The sequence below is a fragment of the Apostichopus japonicus genome, chromosome 15 (genome assembly GCF_037975245.1).
Source record: "Apostichopus japonicus isolate 1M-3 chromosome 15, ASM3797524v1, whole genome shotgun sequence".
In the NCBI taxonomy this organism is placed as follows: domain Eukaryota; kingdom Metazoa; phylum Echinodermata; class Holothuroidea; order Aspidochirotida; family Stichopodidae; genus Apostichopus; species Apostichopus japonicus.
In genome coordinates, this window is record NC_092575.1 from 13,780,834 (window position 1) to 13,801,339 (window position 20,506).

A 20,506-nucleotide genomic window follows, 5' to 3' on the forward strand; every position below is an offset into this window, starting at 1 on the left:
TTTCCATCGCCGAAACACGTAACTGATAACTATAATGGACTGTAATGCTCAATGATGTGACATTTCTAGAGTCATGCAGAAAGGGTAAATTAACGCTGAAATTCCAGCTTGAATTTTTCGCCATTTGGTAAGCGTATAACTTTGACTTAGGCCTTGAGGTTAAGCCATGTCTTCTATCTTATATAGAAATATGTCTACGTGTCGCATACGTTGCGAGTGTCTGCGCTAGATTGTATACTAGCAAAATCAACCCTGCACCCAGAAATGATATATTTGTCTTTCGACCAGTGTTTTACTGTAATGCAGCAAGACTCAGGTATATACATTTGAACGAAGTTAGTCATAACGTATTTTTTTTTTGTCATAATTGACAATTCCATTGACAGATATAGGTTATAATCTCTCAGAAGACCTCTGGCTAGGCTTGTTATAAATTGATCTTAGAGGCAGGAAAAGAACCCATTCTATGAGAAACACTATCAAAATCTTTAGAACTCAGAAACATGATGTAGAATATTACTTTGATGATCTGTACGCCGTTAATGATAGTGGACACATTATGTAAGTAAATCTCGTATAAGCAGACTATTACAGATAGGTAAAGACAGCAGTCCATATGGATTCATAACATTTTTTTTTGTGCTAAACACGAGTGTCACTATAGGGAGGTGGAGAGGGTTAAGGTTGGAGGAGGTTGGGTTTAACAATGGGGGGGGGGGGTGACTTTTACCTCATGAAATATTGGATTTTTACTCACTTTTTGGATTACATATAGCGTTAATTTCATGATTCTTGGTTTACAATTATCTCGGTTATTTTCAAGACGTTCTTAATAAAGACATCGGATGATTCAAGAAGTGAAATAATATCGAGGGTGTCTGTGAAAAAGGCTTGTTTAATTTAAGAGATGGAACATGAATGCTAATTCTTCTATTTCTAGTTCTAGTGGGGGTCTATTTGTGATAGTTTCTAAAATGTGGGCTATAGGACTATAGAATATCCACCTCACTTTGTAACCCTATCCGAGGACACTTGCGAACCAGCTCAGCTCCAGTTTAAGTCAAATCTACGTAAAATAACATTGCTTATTCTATGCATTTGGTTGTCCTTTTTTCATGTACTGATGTAAATATTGATTAAAAGTATTGTTCTGGCTTTGTTTTTGAGAGAGTGGCCTGACTTTGAATACTCCTTGGGTTCTATTTCTGGAACTTAATACTGTATTGTAAGGTATTCATATGTTCATAGGGAGGGAGTATACAATACAATCTCATTTCTGTATAAGTGACCAGCTGAGATATTGTACATTCACACCGCGTTAAGTGCGTACAGGCTATATACCTTTCAGGATACCCCACTAAACAGAATATCATCGATACATCTTAGAGACAATACAATGAAGTGAAGGAGCGACGATTGATTATATGCTCTTCGAGAAAGATTGATATGAGTTGATAGTCAACTGAGAAGGCAAGTTTTAACATTATAACTTTAAACACATACACACATATATATACATTAACATATATCTATCTATCTATATATATATATATATATATCTATAAAGTAGAATCACTGTGGTCGAGTGGTACGGACTTCGGTTCGTGACACAAGATTCGGGGGTTCGATTCCTATCTTCGCCTGATGAGTCCCAAAAGGACGAAACCGGCCGTGAAGTGGAATTTTTTCTGGTGTGTTATTCTTTATTTATTTATAATCTATATCTATATCTATCTATCTATCTATATATATATATATATATATATATATATATAATTGAAAACGTATATATATATATATAATATATTATTATGTTGCATAAGGCTATAGATGCAAATTTAGCATTGTTGCTGCCGTACTATACCCCGGCCTCGTTTTTTTTTGTGTATAAGTTTGATCAATGATAAAGTCAAATTGAAATTGATAACCGTATATAGCTGTCGAGATATTTCGTAAAGCCTAGACAATATGCCCCTCACCTGGATAATATGTAAATGTTAATGAATGGAAGCACATAATGAATAAAGCATTTGACGAAAACTGGGGCCTCCCACTAGCTGTCATTATACTGTGTGGAGATTAGGGTGGCAATTTACGTTCACTAGATTAAAGTGTTGCTTCCTTTCTAGGGGATAAAAAGATTGGACAAGGAGGGGAGGGGAGGGGAGGTTGATTAACTTCAGACGACAGTGAGATTGATAGAAAACCCTTTTTCGTCAGAGAAATTCATTTAAAAACTCGAAAAGGTCTAACTACTTTTCTATATACACAAACAACAATACCGTAACCGTGTAAAGCCGCTTACAACTCTTAAGTTTCACAAGAAAAACGTTTGCGTACTGAGACAGAAGCGGTGATGGGCAGGAAAGGCAGAAAATATGCACAGGAACCCATTCAAGTGTACTTGTATCTTTGGTATCATAATTTATGGAAAGATTCTTTGGAAGAATATACAACCGTATGTCACTCTGGTCAATGTGTTTCCTGCACAAGTATACGAAAAAGTTGCTGTACGGATTCCACGTATGTTGCATATCTTTAATACGCCTAACCATCTCTCCTTCCCCCGGTTGTTAAACCTTAAAAGTACCCCTTTTCATAAGTAAGAATTATGCCTTCTTGTTAGGGAAAAGTACACTTCTTCCATTTTGACATGTGCCATTTTACATACACGGAGGATCCACTTGTGTGGAAGTTTAAAGGTGACATTGCTGTTTGCCTCTAAATCAAAGTCAGCAGTGCCACTGTCCCTCGCCCCCTCCCCCCCCCATGGCAAAGTGAACCTGTCTCCACCACCTCTTCCGCCTTCTACCCTCTCTCAGATACCTATCATTTAATTAAAGTTACATTGTCTTAAATTGAGATCGGGGTCATATCTGATATACCGTGTGTATTTCCAATAGGACACACCCCATAGATTTACCGCGTATATATGCGTGTACACATATCGTTAAATCCATGGAAATTTGAATTTAATCTTCTTCTTTATCACCCACTTCTTTCTCACCCACTAGGTGGTTTAGCCAGACATTCGTTTATTTATTTCAACATTTAATTACAAGTAGTATCAAATTGCAACTTATTACCATAATTTCAATCTTTATATCTGGGGTTTAAATTTTCAAGGGATAAAAAAAGTAAAAAAAGTAATGTTAAATGATTTCAAGAGTACAGAGAGAAAGAAAGAGAAAAACACAATTTGAGAAACAGACGGTGTCAAGTTTACAAAATAAGGAAAATATTTACTTTTTGTATGTAAAATATAATTTCAAAAATAATAATAAAATAAGCCGATTTGATTAAAAGAGTATTTTACATAGACCATCAAGTCTGCCAAACCCATCATATAGCTCATGAAAATGAAGTTAATCAGCATCATTTAACAGTTAATATAACATCAAAGCAAAGATAAAAATAGAATAAGCCGGAATTCAGCTTGAAGCAGTAAGTTTTCTGCATGGTAAAACCATTAAGTTATAATATTTTTCCAATTTCTTTTATGCAAACTTAAAGCATCAGCCTGCATTTTTTTCTTCTAATTCGGGCTATTTAGTACCGACCCTTATTGTGAATAAAACCCTAAATAATATCAAAACTATGATATATTATCGTCCCAGATTTGATCACTAGTTGACGGCAATTTAACAGTGTGTAATGAATCATCCTTACTAATTTTCATAATTCCGTCGCGCACTGTTGTATTTCATATCAATATTTATCATAGTTACGTAAAATGTTAAACGAAAAAAAAGCCCCCCAAAAAAGACGAATTGAATTGAATCGAAATAAAAGCTTTTTACTTAATTTGATTTTTTATTTTATTTGATTTATTTATTTTACATTTTCATGCATATATATTACAATGTTTACAGTAAAAAGACATATAACAATTGATAAGAAAATGGTGAAAGGGCTTTGAAGCCGAAGCTTTTACAAGAAGACCACCGTAATATAATTAATTACAAAGTAAATGTAAATAAAAGGGGAAAAGAAGAATAAGAAGAGGATCTGCCCCACCCCCCCCCCCTCCACCAGAAAAGAAATGGAGCAGTCAGTTGGGATTAAATAGACAGATGTCAAATAGAAACATAAACAAACATGGTGATGAAAATACATAAGGGTAACTTAGAAGTGTTCATATTTAGATATAAGTGTCTTTTTTTAACTTATATCAGAAAATAAATTTACGGATTTTTCGTTTTTTTTTTTTATTGAATCACATATTTGATTCAAGAACTTAGTACCATCAGATACAGATAAGCTTTTGAAAAGGTCAGACTGAATGGGAAAATAACATAGGTTACTTTACCTTACTTTAAGATACTTTACTTGAATGCGTTGAACTTATCTCTTTTGCTATGGAAAATGTAAATACTGTATGAACATCATACAGATTTACCAAAACCGAGTAAAAAAAAAGTTACAAGGAGAAACATCATCGTGGAGAAAGGAGTTTTGAATTTCTTTACCGAAGTAAACAACTGCCTACTACGAAAAGGAAAATAAACATGGAAGCACGAAGAATGCTAAAGCTATACGTTCGTAGGAAACTATTTTTTTTTTGGGGGGGGATTAGGGTTAGGAAGGAGAGATGGCTGTCCGTCTTATACTTAAATTAATCATATTGAAAATAATCTTCTACTGCGAAAGATGTCATTAAAAACAAAAACAAAAATCGTATTTGATAGAGCTGTTGAAAATTGTTTGGGCGTTGTGCTCAAGTGGTTAATGCATTGGACTTGTGATCTAAGGATTACAGGTTCGAGTCCTGGCCAGATCATTGCGTTGTGTCCTTGGGCAAGGCACTTTATCTCCATTGCCTCTCTTCACCCAGGTGTATAAATGGGGACTTGCGAGGTAACTTGTAACTATAGTTGCGTGCGCCGGTTTGTGGCTGCACCCTATGGGAAGTCCCCCGCGGGGGACAGGTGGTTGTGGTGCACTGTGGTGCCCCAGGAGGGATTGATTGAATTGTGCATACTTTGGTGTGTAGGTGTGACAAGTTACCAATGACCAGGCTTAAGTTGTAAAGTCGTGTGAGAGGGCCTTGGCCTGGAACAAGACTGTTAAACTAAAATAAAATTTAAAAATATATTTAAAAATGTTTCTGCATAAGCTTTTTGGTTGGGTTTAGATGTTTCATCAGGCCCCTCATTTACAATGTGTTCATGTAACCGCCACTTCACCTCTCGTTAAGTCCGCCTACTAATTCTGTCACCGCCCACTCATTCTGGCTCCGCCCATTTATAGTCAAACCTTAGGAGCTTTTGAAGTTTCTCAAAAAAAAAAAATATAAACATATTCATCATTTTAATCAATTTAAAATTCATATTTATAATAAGCTTTTGCAGTGCCTAGATAGATGTTAACGTAATTCCGATGCAAAGTTTTTCTTTCAGGTTTCTACAGTTTTCTACAAATTAATCCATTATAATGATATTGTGTGTGAAATATTGACTTTAAATGAATATTCGGCTTGGCAAACATATTGTTTCCCAAGAAATGACTGGAAAATACATTGTTCCATTTTTTCAACTTTTGACATTTGCTAAATATTTGAAAATGCAAAAAAGGGGTTTTTGTGTTGAGCTTAAATTCTCTTTTACTTCTTATAAAAGGAAGTGGTAAATATAGGTGACGAACCCGTAGGCGTATATGGCGGATGCATGACTCGTGTAAAATATATAACTTGAGCATATATTCATGAGAGATTTACCGCATTCGTCTTTTGGGAAAATGATCGGATTTCTACGAGGAATTGATAAACCAGCAACACTCGAACCTTTCCCAAAAGTGATCTTATTTATGACATGTTTTACAAATAAAAAAACTATGTATAAACTATTCAACAGTGTACGGAGAAACATTCTTTTCTAGTCATGCTTTGGTCGTCATTCAATCGTAGCCATTCTTTTGCAGCCATTGTTTAGTAATCATTCTTAGGTGTTGTCATTCTTTATTAGTCATGCTTTGGTGTATAGTCATTCTGTATAGTAATCATTCTTTAGTAATCATTCTTTTGTAGTCATTCTTTGGTCGTCATCCTTTTGTAGTCATTCTTTGGCAGTCATTTTTTGTAGTCATTCTTAGGTAGTCATTCTTTTGTAGTCATTCTTGGGTAGTCGTTCTTTGGTAGTCATTCTTTTGTAGTCATTCTTTGGTAATCAATCTTTGATAGTCATTCTTTTGTAGTCATTCTTAGGTAGTCATTCTTTAGTAGTCATTCTTTGGTAGTCATTCTTTTGTAGTCATTCATTGGTAGTCAATTTAATTATTTTACTACTCATTTAAAGTTTTGTAGTAGGTACATCCTTCAATGTTGCGGCACGTGATCTGGGTACATCGCATATACGATTCATCACATGAAAGTTGATGGGTAGGTAATTAATGCATCAGATTCCAAGACCCGTTCAATATAGCATTTATCACATGTACGTGTAAATTGGAAACTTACAATATTTTTAAATTTGATTTCATTGTTTGCTTTGATTAGCCAACATTATTATGGGATTATAAAATCTGACAAGAAAACAAAAAGTTGATCGCAATCAACTTAAAAAAGAAAAATATCGTCATCCACTGAGTTTTAAAGCAGCATTCCAATTATTAAACAATTTATTTAAATGTGAAGATCTTGAAATTCAAACAGTATCAAATGAGACTTTACTAACACTTAAATCGTCAGTTTTGATTGCACTGTAATATATCAACACAACATTCTGTCTTTTTAAAAACTTATCCTAGCCAAAGAGTGCTGGGAAATTGACTCCAGACTCTCTCGAATTAATCGCTCTCTGATATAAGACCGAGATGTTCCTTTAGCATTGTGGTCAACTACCATTCCCATCCAGGCAACAATGCACCTCACCGCAAACATACAAACTTAAAGATTATAAATATTAAGCTTTGACAAGCAGGAGAAGAGGATTAGCTATATTATAGATATAGTCCACGTTCTACCATTTTCCTTTTGCTAACTGTATTATACCTGGCCGACAACGGTGGCTTAAGTCGTTTCTTATAATAATAATAATAATAATAGTTGCTTTTAATATAGCAAGTTTATACCAGCGATAGGTCTCAAAGCGCTTTAGAGGCGTTATATTACCCCTGGTCAATGATAACCTGTCCCAGAGACAATCCCTCCAGTCGGCAGCAGTTATATACTGCGCCCAATGACAAGTTACCTCACAGGTACCCATTTAACCCCTGGGTGGAGAGAGGCAAGTGAGATAAAGCATCTTATCCAACGAAGTCTCACGGAGAGTGTTCATAATTCTTTTACAAAATTTGGTATGATCGTTAAAATGCAATTTAGTTGTCAAAATTCTATCTAAATGGTAATGAGAATTCCTGGGATGCATTAAGAAATTGATTAAACGTCACCATATTCCGTGAATTTACATTTTGCGATGTCGTTTATTTCTCCGTATCCGGAATGAAATAGGATGCATGTATCGTATAGTGTAAGTTATACATGCTATCCACCACCATGAACCACTCGGAATAACAGGGAAATGAAAACAGCATTCTGCCGCCAATAAAATCCGGCTTATCTTGACGGTTCTCGGCGATAGGCTACTTCGGTGTCCAATTATTATAGTTAGTTTGATTCGTAAGAAAGAAATAATTGTCCTTAAGGCTTCGTGGAATGTTGGTCTGTACGTTGGCACGATAATGACAAAAAAATGTGGAAATTAGCACATTATTTGATGACCTTCAATCTAAGTAACTAAGGAGTCGAACTGGTAGCAATCGATTAACTACTAAATAAATACGTTATTCACCTTTTTGTCAAATCCAAGAAATGTTTGTGTCCTAACACTTCCATTTTTAGTCAGTTGAAAGTCTTTGGAGTTTCTGCCCTACTTCATCGTTACATGTACGATGATGATATTGGACTTAAGACCAAGTCACAACTTATGTTGTCAACAGGGGCGGAACCTCGTGTACTTCTGGGGCTCTATAGCCCCCCCCCCCCCCACCCCTCCCCAGAATAACATTAGGGGGAAGATCCTCCACCCGTAAAACCAGAACATTTATATACTAATAAATGATAATGCAAAGAACATAAATATAACATCTATATGCGGTACAACTTATAGTCAGAAATTCTTTAACATTTCTTCCAAAGTTCCAAATATAGCACCATATTGCATTTAACCAACCTCCATTTTAGCAAACATTTTCATAACCTCCTCCCCCGCCAACAGCGACGAAAAAAATGATCTCGCCCCTCCATTGCTCTTCAGGATACCTTAGCATTTCTTTCAACGTTGCGGTTCATGTACTTAATTCAAGAAGGGATTCGATCTTAGCACGGCATTACGTACACCCCGCCCCCTCAAATAAATACGTAAGTCAATACATTTATGAAAGTCACATTTGAAATAGAAAGTTGACGGGCAAATATGCACACACAAAAATACTTCTTATATTCTGATTTATATTTTTAGGTGTTAATTTATTTATTGAGGCCGAAATCATTCTTTGCCAAGTGATTCGCTTTCGTGATGGGGTACATAAGCATATATCTATATATATATATATATCTATATATATATATATCTATATATATATATATATATATATCTATATATCTATCTATATATATGTATATATATCTATATATCTATCTATCTATCTATCTATATATATATATATATATATATATATATATATATATATATATATATATATATATATATATATATATATATATATATATATATATATATATATATGGTGTCATTGGTATGTTACAGTTGAACACATCTAGGCAGGCCCTCAGGATCAGTTTAAACTAGATCCTAATTATCGCAGAGCTTTGCTGTTAACGGAAACCACGAATCAAATGTCTAGTAATGAGGGGCGTCAAAAGCCAAATCATTCTAAAGAATAAAGGTAATTCATTAAAAATTATAGTTTGTCCTGTCTGCTAATGAACTTTTAAACTTAGAATAATTTGTTAACTTTGGAGTATAATATAGTTCATTCTGTTTCTGAGGTTGTACAGTTATAGTCTGACGCAGATCGTGAAATTAGTTCCGTGGCCAGTATCCAGTGTCCAGTGTTCCGTGACCAGTGTCCAGTGTCCAGTGGGCGCATTGTCTCTCTCTGACAAAGTATACGAAGTATTCAGTGTATTGGACAATACTAGTGTGTAACAAACGGCGCTTCTTTTGATTCGGTTTACTTTAAAAAAGGCCAATGCAGTACTTAAACTCCTGAGGGCTGCAATCTCACGACTAACTAAAGGCGGTTATAAGAACCGAGTTCTTTGCAAATATATGTGTAAGCCAGTGAATAGTCAGGGCTTTCCACCCTCGGGGTGGGAGGGGGCTTTGCCACGTAATCATTATCACATACAGCTATGATTTTAACGCGGCCATATAGGAGGTGTTGGCTGAAAAATGGTCTTCCAACTGCTAACTATATTCAAAATTTATTTCAAATAATGAGTAAATTTTGAAAAGTTGACTATATGCCTTCCAGTTTCAAGGTAGTCACATGTTGTTATAACGAATATGAGAAAAATTTCTTGGCAACGAAATGTTGATCATTTAAACAACAAAACCTCATTTTCCTATTAACTTTCATCAGTTACAAAATTTGATCAATTACAATCCAAAAATACTCGAAAGGTTTGATATAATTTGTGTCCAAACGAAAACCTCTGCGAAACACCAACCAGATACATGTATAAAGTTAATTCTAACTGCACTCACCAACCATATACAATAGGCAATATATATAAATATATATATATATATATATATATATATATATATAGCTAGCTTGCTAATTCCAACTGCATTCACAAATCATACATTTTCTTTAAAGTTAAACCTTAATGCATTCACCAACCATACATGCATACAGTTAATTCTAACTACATTAACCAACCTAATTACATATATAGCTTATTTTAATTACATTCATCAATTCTGTTTTACTATTTTAATATTTGTATGCTATGACTGTTGATGATGCACAGAGACTTTTCGTAATAAAAAGTTCATTATGTCTATATTTACGAGGAAAGAATAAACATAAAAATAGTAAAGTGCAAAAGATAACAGCTGACAGTCAATTTCAAATGACTTGCAATTTAATAGACAGGTTTAGCACATTTTAGCACATACCTTAGACGTTTATTGCATCAGCTAGCTAGTGTGGCCCGGTCATAGTTTTTTTTTTTTTTACATTACTTATAACCATACTAGCTGCTTTATGATTTATTCTCCCTTTTTACCGTTGTTTACCTGTTTTATTATTCTTTTTCTGTTTTATTCTTCAGTTTGACCAAGGAAGGGCACAGGGGCTCTGAGAGGAGGGTCTTTTTTCTTTCCATATAAATAGAGTAGTCGTTACGTCATATTTGTAGCTGAACTGATGCCAGGTTATCCATCGTATTGAAAGGGGGGGGGGGGGGGTGTATGACATGTGCTATAAGGGTTTCCACTGTATGCTAAGACGTATCGGCCGTCTGCAATGATTACAAAGCGATTATTTATTGGTCAAATTCTATTGGTAAGCTATATGAGTGAATGGAGGGGTGCTTACCGACCACCAATAATTTTCATAATTTGTCGTAAAGATTTTAAACTATAATGAGTGATGGCATTGTAACTGAAATATAGGATGATGGAATGATGATTAAGCCTAGGTCCCAGTCTCCTTAAAAATCAAGTATTGAATACCAGAGAACAAGAATTGATGTTTCTGGTGGTGAATTTATAATGAAAAATATTGTTTCAAACAAATCCCGGTTTGTAACAGAAAATTGTGACTCATTGCAGGGTAGTTTGATTTGATTTACGTGTACAACGAACTCCAGTAAGAAACATGAATTGTTGAATTGAAACATAAACTGTCACTGATGTTATAGAACTAGCCTATATACTGCGTTGAATACATATACACGGTGCGCGCATTTGCGGTAATGTATTTCTTATGAGATGCTATCGTTCATTTTGAACGCTACGGTACCGGTGTTTTTTTTTAATTGTTTGTTTTCAATAATTCAGAAAGGAGAACAGGTCAATCAGAAGGCTTAACTGATACCAATAATTGAAATCTTCGCAAGATTTTAAAACATTAATACTGCAGTTAATTCAGATAAACAATACATCATTAGATAAACTGTCTGTCATGTCAATTGTAAAATATGTTCACAGGGCTTCCCGATTGTTTTCATGGTAATTGATATTGACAATGACACGTGACAGATATAGTAAAAGTGTTTTTCATTAATAGGCTACATCTTATTAGGGGGCGGGGGCATTCTAGCTTGTTTATATCAAATATCAGGGATCGCACGTTGAAGGCAGCGAAATGCTTGACATTTCGAGTACGCATTTTCCAGCCACGATATATATATATATATATATATATATATATATATATATATATATATATATATATATATATTACAGACAAGTACTACATGTGTTATAAATAAAGTCATTCATTCGTTTGCCCACATTGTTAGACACTTTTCGAAGTATCAATGAGAGAGGCGAGAAGGTGGGGCATGAAAGGGGGGAAAGAAGTGTGATTCGGGGGATTTTCCTATATAATATATTATACAACGTCCCTTTTATCAATACCGTTAACTTTCCAAAGCAGTGAAGATGTTAATCAGTTCAAACCCATTGCATGACAGCAACACAAAATATGATATGCTGCGTTTGTCAACATTTTCGAAAACTTTCGCAAATTTATGAACTTTTAATAACACTTCAGTTTAAACGATTGTTATAACAAAACTAGGTCAAAAAGAACCTCTTTTTAAGTTTAATTGTGAAATATATAGATAAAATACTAACAACCACAAAATGTCTGATCTTTTAGAAGCATGCAGTGGGTCATATATGCTACTTTAAAGTTTCTCACTACCTCAAAGAAAGTCCCTCCTTTACTGTCATCATATACTTAATCACTTAAATTACCGCACACGTATAAAGTACTATATTTATTCCAACGAAAATGTCAAAAAATGATCGCAACGGGAATTTTAGTTAAAGTAATATACATTGCGCTAACTACAGCAAGTACTATTCCACATTGCATGATAATATAGTTCACATTCTATATATATATATATATATATATATATATATATATATATATATATATATATATATATATATATATATATATATATATATATATATAAATGTATCATGGCAATTGATAATCCTCATAGTAAGTCTACAGAAGCAATTTCAATGATATAATGATAATAAATAAATTACTTACATCTTAAAATCGTCATGGTAACGACGAAAGAGATGAGAATTCCTATCCGACAGTTGTCCATTGTTGCATATAAAACAAGCTCACACTCCAAATATAAGAATAAAGTACCTCCTGACACAATGTTTATACAGTCAACGATTATTTCCTTCCTAGGCGACTTGAAATCTGTGAAATTGCCAGCGTTTCTCTCCCTCTCTCTCTCTCTTTCTGTATATTGTTTCTTCTTCTTCTTTCCCCCTAATTTTGCAACAAAACAGTATTTTTCCGCACTGTCGTCTTTAAGTTGTCTTCTTTCCTTTTATTTTTGTCCGCTGCCGTAGGTCTTACAATTATATATAGTACTGTGCTGGTCACAAATGGGTTTACCAGCCTCTGAACCGCGCGATCGAGTGGTTTAGAGATTCGCTTACCAACATCAATTATAAGCGACTCTCGAGAGACGGTAGCTCTTACGGGCCAGTGACCTACGAAGGTGACGTAGCGGAACGGGAAATGTTGTCATGTTGTGCTCATCCTATATCTAGGAGGTTATCAGACCAAGTCTTTCAGGTCGTCGCTTACACTTGAATGTATATGTATATGCTATACGAGGTATTACATATCCAAAGGTATAGGCACTTTAACTATACGAAAACACAGTACAACAGCCACGGACAAAATCTTATTTCATTTTTGTTTGAATACAGTTATCTAAAGTAGATGATTTTTTGTATCGCGATACAAGAGTCTGCATAATAGTCTGTTTTTGTTCCCTCTCGCGCTATACGAATGCTTAACAGAATAAAAGCTAGGCCTTCTAATTACCTGTGAGGAGGAGCCGGTAAATGGTAACATTTAAATACGAAAATCGCAGTCTTTCAACCGGAAAATAATAAAATTTGGTTCCCCATTGGGTAACGTGACTTCTCTAGTGTGAACAGCTAAGATTTTCTACGGAGGCTGGTAAGTGGCATACCGCATCGTAGATTTTGGAATTAGAAGGGGGAAAACTATAACGTTTTGTTAATCTTACATATTAGGCCATCAGCTGAAGGTCGAAATTCGCTTGTTTCGTTCCAGCAACTGCGGGTCTAAAATTTCTCTACAGCATTGAATACATAAATTAACTAAGATTAATGATCCAAAAGTTCTCCATGTACTTTCCTGCAGTTTTTTTGCAATTCCGCTCGAAAGATCGAACTATATTTTTTATTGCGTATGTTAAGAAACCTGCCGTTTTACGTTCAAAAGTTGTGCGCCAGTGAGATATCTGTACCATGTGATATGAATTGTCCAATGAGCCATGAGTTCTGTGTGCAATCTTTGTAGAAAACAACAAACATGGCGGCTCCCACGGGCGCTCGTCAGTCTCCGACACACGGAAATCTACAGTGCTCAGTGCACATTGAATCTGTAAAATTTGAAGCAGTCAAGGCACTGACGAATAAACGATGGACTAAAGTTACTTCCTGCGCTAAAGATTGGCTTAATCTCAGCGGCGGAGACAGTGATATCGCCGTACTACTGATTACTCCATGGCCTACTACGATCAAGCGTGTGTTCAACAGCATAGTATGATGGGGTTCCACGATAAGTGTTACAGGCGGTTCATTGATAGCAAGCACATTGCTGCAAGAAAACGGACAGTTCCAGAGGAGACCCCATATGATTTTAAACGAAGAATTGACGGAAAAGATCGAGGAAACCAAGCAGAAGCTCTGGTGTATTGCCTGTTCAATTTATTATATGTGGGAAAAGAAACAATACATTACTCGGCGTTGCAAACGGGTGCAGGACAAGCTGCAGCAGGCAGAGACTTTCGATGGAGGTAAGCCTAAGCATACTACACGACTCTATTTGTACTTCTGTGGCATAGTTGAAGTGTTAAGAGAAGTTGCATAATGCAAGATCAGTAGCTCTTGAGGGATAGAATCCAAGTCAAAGGGCACAGTGTTGGACCTGAACATAATATAATTAGTGGCATGGTCATCTGATTTGTTTTGTTATAAGGTGGTAGGAACAGAAATTTGTTTCAAATTCTCCATCTGGGGCACTAGCCTAAGTGTTAAATACAGGCTTCATAGTTTTCTTACTGTGGCCCTTTATTTGAATGATAGAGATATTATATTAGTTAGAAAAATAAGTGTAACAAAGGTGCAATAAGGTTAGGTTTGCAAGGTCTTATGGTCAGCCTGTCTAGCTTTACCAAAATGAACAAGTATCTGTCTCCTTTATTATTAGTAACAGATATAATCTACCATTGTATAATTTAAACCATAACATTAAGAGATAATGTACTGTACTGTCAAAAAAAGCCTGTTTAATTCTTTTTTGCATGACACTGGTTTGCAAAATTTAAATGTGTCTTTGTTTGTCCATAGAAGATGAGCAGATCACATGGTATATAAATAAAATTGTCTTAGTTCTTATTTGTTCAAACTTACATTTTGATCAACAGAAAATGCAAAACAATTTGCTTTTTTTATTTCATTTTATTAAAGTATTGCTTCGACAAGCAGCAGAGCGGAAAAAAGATGAGCCCAGATTTTATGAATATTAGAGGAAAAGACCGTGTTGCCATTGAAGTGAGGTACCACTCTCTATGTTGAAGAAACTAGATACAATTCTTGACAAGGAAGACATACAGATCTTGAAGGTAAAGTACTCTCTTCAATGTGTGGTTCATTGAGTGTTCAGGGGTGGATCTAGGACTTTTGGAATATGGGGGTCCTCCCCCAAGGAAAATTAAAAAATTCTCTAAATGCTTTGAGATGCAATATCAGGTTAATCTTTCCATTGAAATTATTAAAGTAATTTGCAACATATTTCTAGCTGAATTGTAATTATATTGGTACCCCATCATAAAATGTGAGACTCAAAAATATCCAATTTCATGGTACAAGGTGTTCTGTTCATCTCCTCAGAGCAGAGTTTACCACCAACAAAAGATGCTCTGATCCAGCATGTTAAGCGCTGCACCAACCAGGCTGCTATTCACAGTAGGGCATTGCAGCAAAGGATTGATGCACTCTCACCAGAGGGACATGGATGGAAACTTGAAAATGATGACCTTATAATCACTTGGATGACGAAGCCACCTGACCCAGATGTTTTGCTCCAGTGTGTCAGCAGTAGCTGTAGAGTCGGCAAATGTTTTAAAGGAAGATGTTCCTGAATGAATGCACAACTACCGTGTACAGACCTATGTAAATATAGAAATTGCAGCAACTACCAAGAAGATGTTGAGATTGTTGATGCAGGGGAAGATGATTTGGAGGATGAACTGTGATGGTGTTAAATCTTGATATCATAGTCTGAAATTTTAATCAAGTTTGAAGTTTGTGAAGAGGGTTAACTTTTTCAAAGTCATGTTGTCATTATTTTGTTCCCCAGAGTTTAAAGGAACCAGAAAACATGATCTTATTCATATATTCATTTTAGCTATTAGTAGTTTTACGTAGATTACCCTACCTACCAGACACCTTATGATAAATATCCACATTTTCTTCAAATCACACTTTTTTTGCTGAGAGGGGAGGGGGGAGGAGGGTGTTATGGGCATGCTTTACCTCTTGCATATTCACAACTATATTTACTGATGACGATGACGCAAATACCGCGTCCTGAAACCAGTCAGAGGTTTATATACTGTTGTTGGGAACCATCGCCCCTGACCCTGTTCCAATATCACGGTTCTTTATTGTTTTGCCGTACCATTTCGTTACCTGTTTTGTTCATATTGTTAACACGTTTTGTGCATCTGTTCAAGTTTTGACTGAAGGATATTCAAGTCTTTAGTGACTTTTATTTCATCTAATTATCTTCACCTCTACTACGGAATGGACTTTCCCTTTTCCATACCATATCTGACTTCCATGCAGTGAATTGAAGTGGATCCTGTTATAACTAGTACAACTGTCCTTGGATGAACTTTTAATCACTTATTAATTCCTCGCCGCACCTTTGATGAAGAACCTGTATCTTGAATCATCGCAAAGGCCCAGCTCTACTACACCATTGAGTGTATCAACCCAGTCTTAATAGATACATTATTTCTTTCTATCTGGGGCTTAAGTTAACTGTCTTCTTTATTCACTTATTTGTACCATTCACCTTTATTATTCATATTATTTGTAGAATATAGAACTATTATTATTCAAAATACCATTCGAAACCTTGTCGATCTTTTCTTTTATACGTTAACTCCCTTGGAAACACTTTTTGCAGGAATACGAATTATAAACATGTCGTTTCCGTAACATGGAGAAAGTACGTAGTTTTGCAGAAGACTGTAGAAAGAGTACTAAGGTAACAGATATATACCTACTAACTTTATTTCACATCTACGATATGCCATGATGTCTTAGTGTGCCAACTTATATATTGATTTATACAAAAGAAATAACTCACTGGTCTTGGGGCATTGGCACATCTCACTGTAACTAGGGATTTAGCTACATGTAAAGTAGAGGGGGAGGGAGTCACATGTGTAAAACAGTTTGGATGGGGAGTGTAACAATTATGGAGAGGAACTTTTCATTATATGTGTATATTTACGCATACATGCACAGACGAAATGCATTCATAACATAGGGGGAAAATCTAAAAATATTTGATTTATTACAAAGCATTATATCTGAGTTTATTAAAAGTGGTACATTTTTATAATTAAAACCCTTAAGTTATTATGTGCAAAAATTGTATTTCATATTTCAAAGTTGAAAATGTGATTTTTTACCATTTTGGCGAAAATGGAGGGGGGGGGGAGGGCACAACTTGTAATGCCTGAAAACAACCCTCACTGACCCTTAGACCAGAATCCTCTTCCACCATTCTTGTAACCCTGACCCAACTATTATACAAAAAAATATATCAGTCGTAATTAAACATATAAGAAAAGAGTGGTATGTATGCACCACTGTACCAAATCTAACGTTAGCACATGTGTTCCTAATACATAGCATCGTAGCACGTAATGTCTACATAACATACCAAATTTCAAGGGTGCGTTACAAAAATACTGCAGGAAATTTTTTGGAGAACTTTTGATATAATGTTTGTGATGCATTAAACTACCCAAAAATGCATTAAAAGTCTAGACCCGGTGTTGCTGGAACGAAACTGCTTTTACAGCCACATTTTGAGCTTCAGCTGATGGCCTAATTGCGACGACAAATATATATATATATATTTATATATAAATATTTATATATATATATATATGTATATATATATATATATAAATATATATATATATAAATATATATATATATTTATATATAAATATTTATATATATATATGTATATATATATATATATATAAATATATATATATATATATATATATATATATATATATATATATATATGTCTTCCCCCCCCCCCCCTTTGGATTATTTTTGCATTTCCAGGTGGCCTCAGATGCGATTTGGTGCAATATAGCACACTTCAACACCCACTCCATTTTGTAAATAATTTTGCATTTTCACCTGGCCTTAGATGCAATTTGGTGGTCCAAATGAGATTTTTTTTCTCATTTGGAAATGAAAAAGGGGTTTTCTGACTTGCGGGGCGGGGGGGGGGGGGCGGAATGATACTTCCACCCCCATATTTTTTACCGGTTCCTACGCCCTTGGGAAAGGACTGGAAATGGGAAGGGCCGACTGCGGTGTGGGCGGAGGGGGGGGGGGAGAGGACAAGAATAATGGAGAGGGGTGGAGCCATATCTGTGCACGGCAGTTTCATAGTAGATGCAGCTACCCGCACCCTCCTTCCACTCCATTAAAACAAATAACTGGAAATTGCTATAAACTCGGTCTATATATGAGTATAAAAACATGGTTGTCCTACAAACTACTGTTACATTTTTTATGGGGTTGAAAAGGGGGATGGTATAACCCCACTCCCCTGGATCCGCGCCTGCTAAAGCATAGATGAAAATACTAAGAATGTTATGAAGAACAACTTTCGTTATGTAGTCTTTATAACATGATAATTACTTATGCCACTTACTTTATGCCAATTAAAAAAATTACACTGATAATTTGTTGTTTCAATGAAACAATATTTACACCACGAACATGACCGTTAAGTTATTGTTTCATAATCAAGCAAAATTTAAAAAAAAAATTAGACGCACGAAATATTGAAAGACAAATGGTTGCTAAAACGAATGTAGTGTTGGTGTTGGTAAGGGGGGGGGGGTGTCGATTATGGTACCATTATAGAATTCAGCAATGGACTTTTCCTTTCTTATTTTGAAAAAAAATCTTCCTCTTTTGTAGTCTTCTCTCTCGACCGTTCAGATCTGCTCGTTGTCCATGTATACGTGAAGTTATTAATGCGCAGTGGCGTACTAAGCGTGGGATGATCCGCACCGGATACCATGTCACGTGTTGATCAAAGTTCAAAGCTTTGTCAAAGATAGCACCATTTTGCATCTAACCCTCTTTACATAAACAAAAAAGTTCTCCCCCCCCTTAGACCCCTCCACCAGGACGGCATTCCCTGCATGGGGTGACAAAGGAGGGATCCGCTCTGGTGCCAATTATTCTAGGTATTACACTGTTAATGCTTTACGTATGGGTATATAAAGAGCTGTTGTTTTTTATGGGGGGGGGGGGCTAGAACGGAAGCCCTTAATTTACCCAATCCTTACACATACGCAGATTTTTTTTGTGCGCGGAAGAAGAACATTTTTAATCTTGCATATTCCGTTTTCTTTTGGAAAAGACGAATGAAATGGTTTTTTATTTATCTGACATTAGATAAATGTTTTATACATGTACTTAATATGTAGACAATACTATCTATAAAATATTCCTAGGAGCAAATTAATGAAAAAAATCCTAAGCAAAAAGTAAGCCGTGACATTGCTCTTTACAGGAAGACTGTATTGGTTAAGAATTGATTTTGAAATGTACTAAAATTATTAATAATTGTAATCACCAATCAAAGTGACTGGATGCTATAGTCTAGCACACATCAGATCATTCGATCAGCTCCTCGGAAACAATACGGTACAAACTCAACTGAAGTTTATATAAAATAATCGAACTTTATAACAATTTTATTATGGACAAATACCTATCGAATGTAACCCTAGGCTGCCCTCTTGTGTTGTTCATTAACGAAATTTAAAGAATAATTTTTTGATATTGAATTGTAAAAATATCAAGAGTTACTAGAATTTATAAAGCCAATGGCTTAACTTTAACATATTAGGACTATAGTTCCAACCTGCGGGGCGGACGTCAACGTCGTTTCAGCCATATAGGAGCATGCCATATTTTGAAGATGAATACTTCTTAAAACAAGAATTTCTAGCTTTTTTACTACACTGTAAACATTAGTTAGTCACGAATGGCAAAAATCTAGTCACAGTGACTAGAGTTAGCTAGTCATTACCAATTCGTTAGTTGCAGACCAATTTGCATGGTCGTTCGACTAACATAAATTAGTCACATAAATTTGTACGAACTTTTTTGACACTCACTATGCATGTCATGTATGTAAGCTTGACGAGAATGTTCTAGTCTTCTGTTTGTTTACTTTCTTTAACCTTCAGCTTTGACCAATGACGTCATTATTTTTATCCAATCATCGTACCGTAGAATACGGTGTGCTCAGCTGATCAGATATCAAAAAATCAGACGACGACCGGCGATTACATGTATACTGTATGCACGTACGTGGTACGTCGTGCGTCGTACATTGCGGTCATTGCCTAACTGCAGATAGAACAGGGCTATCAACAAAATAAGAAGATTCTTAATCATTTAACAAATTGTCAGAAGCAGTTTCAAATTGTCGTCAGTTAGGTAAGTTCAATCACAACTGAAATTCTAATAAATAATAATTGACACAATTGACATAATGTTCAAGGAAGGTTTGAATATCCGCGATGTGTTTGGCTGGAAAGTATGGGTAAAATTATAACGGTAGGCCTTAGTAAGCTAAACTGTTGCTAACGCTAGGACGAAGCTAGGCTAGGAGCTTAGTCTTCCTAGTGTAGCCCACATGCGCTCGTAGATGAATAGTACTTTAGTAGCAGTAATACACACTAATATGACATATTTTATATAAATGTGTATTATTAGCTAGTACACTAGGCCTATATTCTATAATGTTACGAGCGCCTGTGGTGTACTAGGCTAGCCTACGTCAAGTTTCTAGACACCACTTCGTCGACCACCAACCCGGTCTGCATTTCGTGCACTCTGAACTGAAGATCTTCATAGTGGGACTTACCCTCTGCTCTTGT

At 35.4% G+C, this 20,506-nt stretch overlaps 1 protein-coding gene and 1 long non-coding RNA gene across 3 annotated transcripts in view; one reads left to right on the forward strand and one right to left on the reverse strand.

Annotated features, from left to right (window-relative positions):
- The window catches only part of LOC139980631 (lachesin-like), a gene marked incomplete at its 5' end in the record, with an annotated part of 63,527 nt that extends 50,584 nt beyond the window's left edge, over positions 1 to 12,943 (reverse strand). The window contains 1 exon segment of the mRNA XM_071992423.1: positions 12,265 to 12,943. Within this exon segment, the coding sequence (XP_071848524.1) occupies positions 12,265 to 12,325 (61 nt within the window).
- LOC139980641 (uncharacterized) lies at positions 12,941 to 17,403 on the forward strand. Of its 2 annotated transcripts, none has more exons than XR_011797621.1 (3): positions 12,941 to 14,071; positions 14,745 to 14,899; positions 15,168 to 17,403. It is a non-coding gene; the product is annotated as an uncharacterized lncRNA (long non-coding RNA). The 2 variants fall into 2 exon arrangements; XR_011797622.1 differs by having other exon boundaries at positions 15,173 to 17,403.
- Positions 17,404 to 20,506: the final 3,103 nt, after the last annotated feature.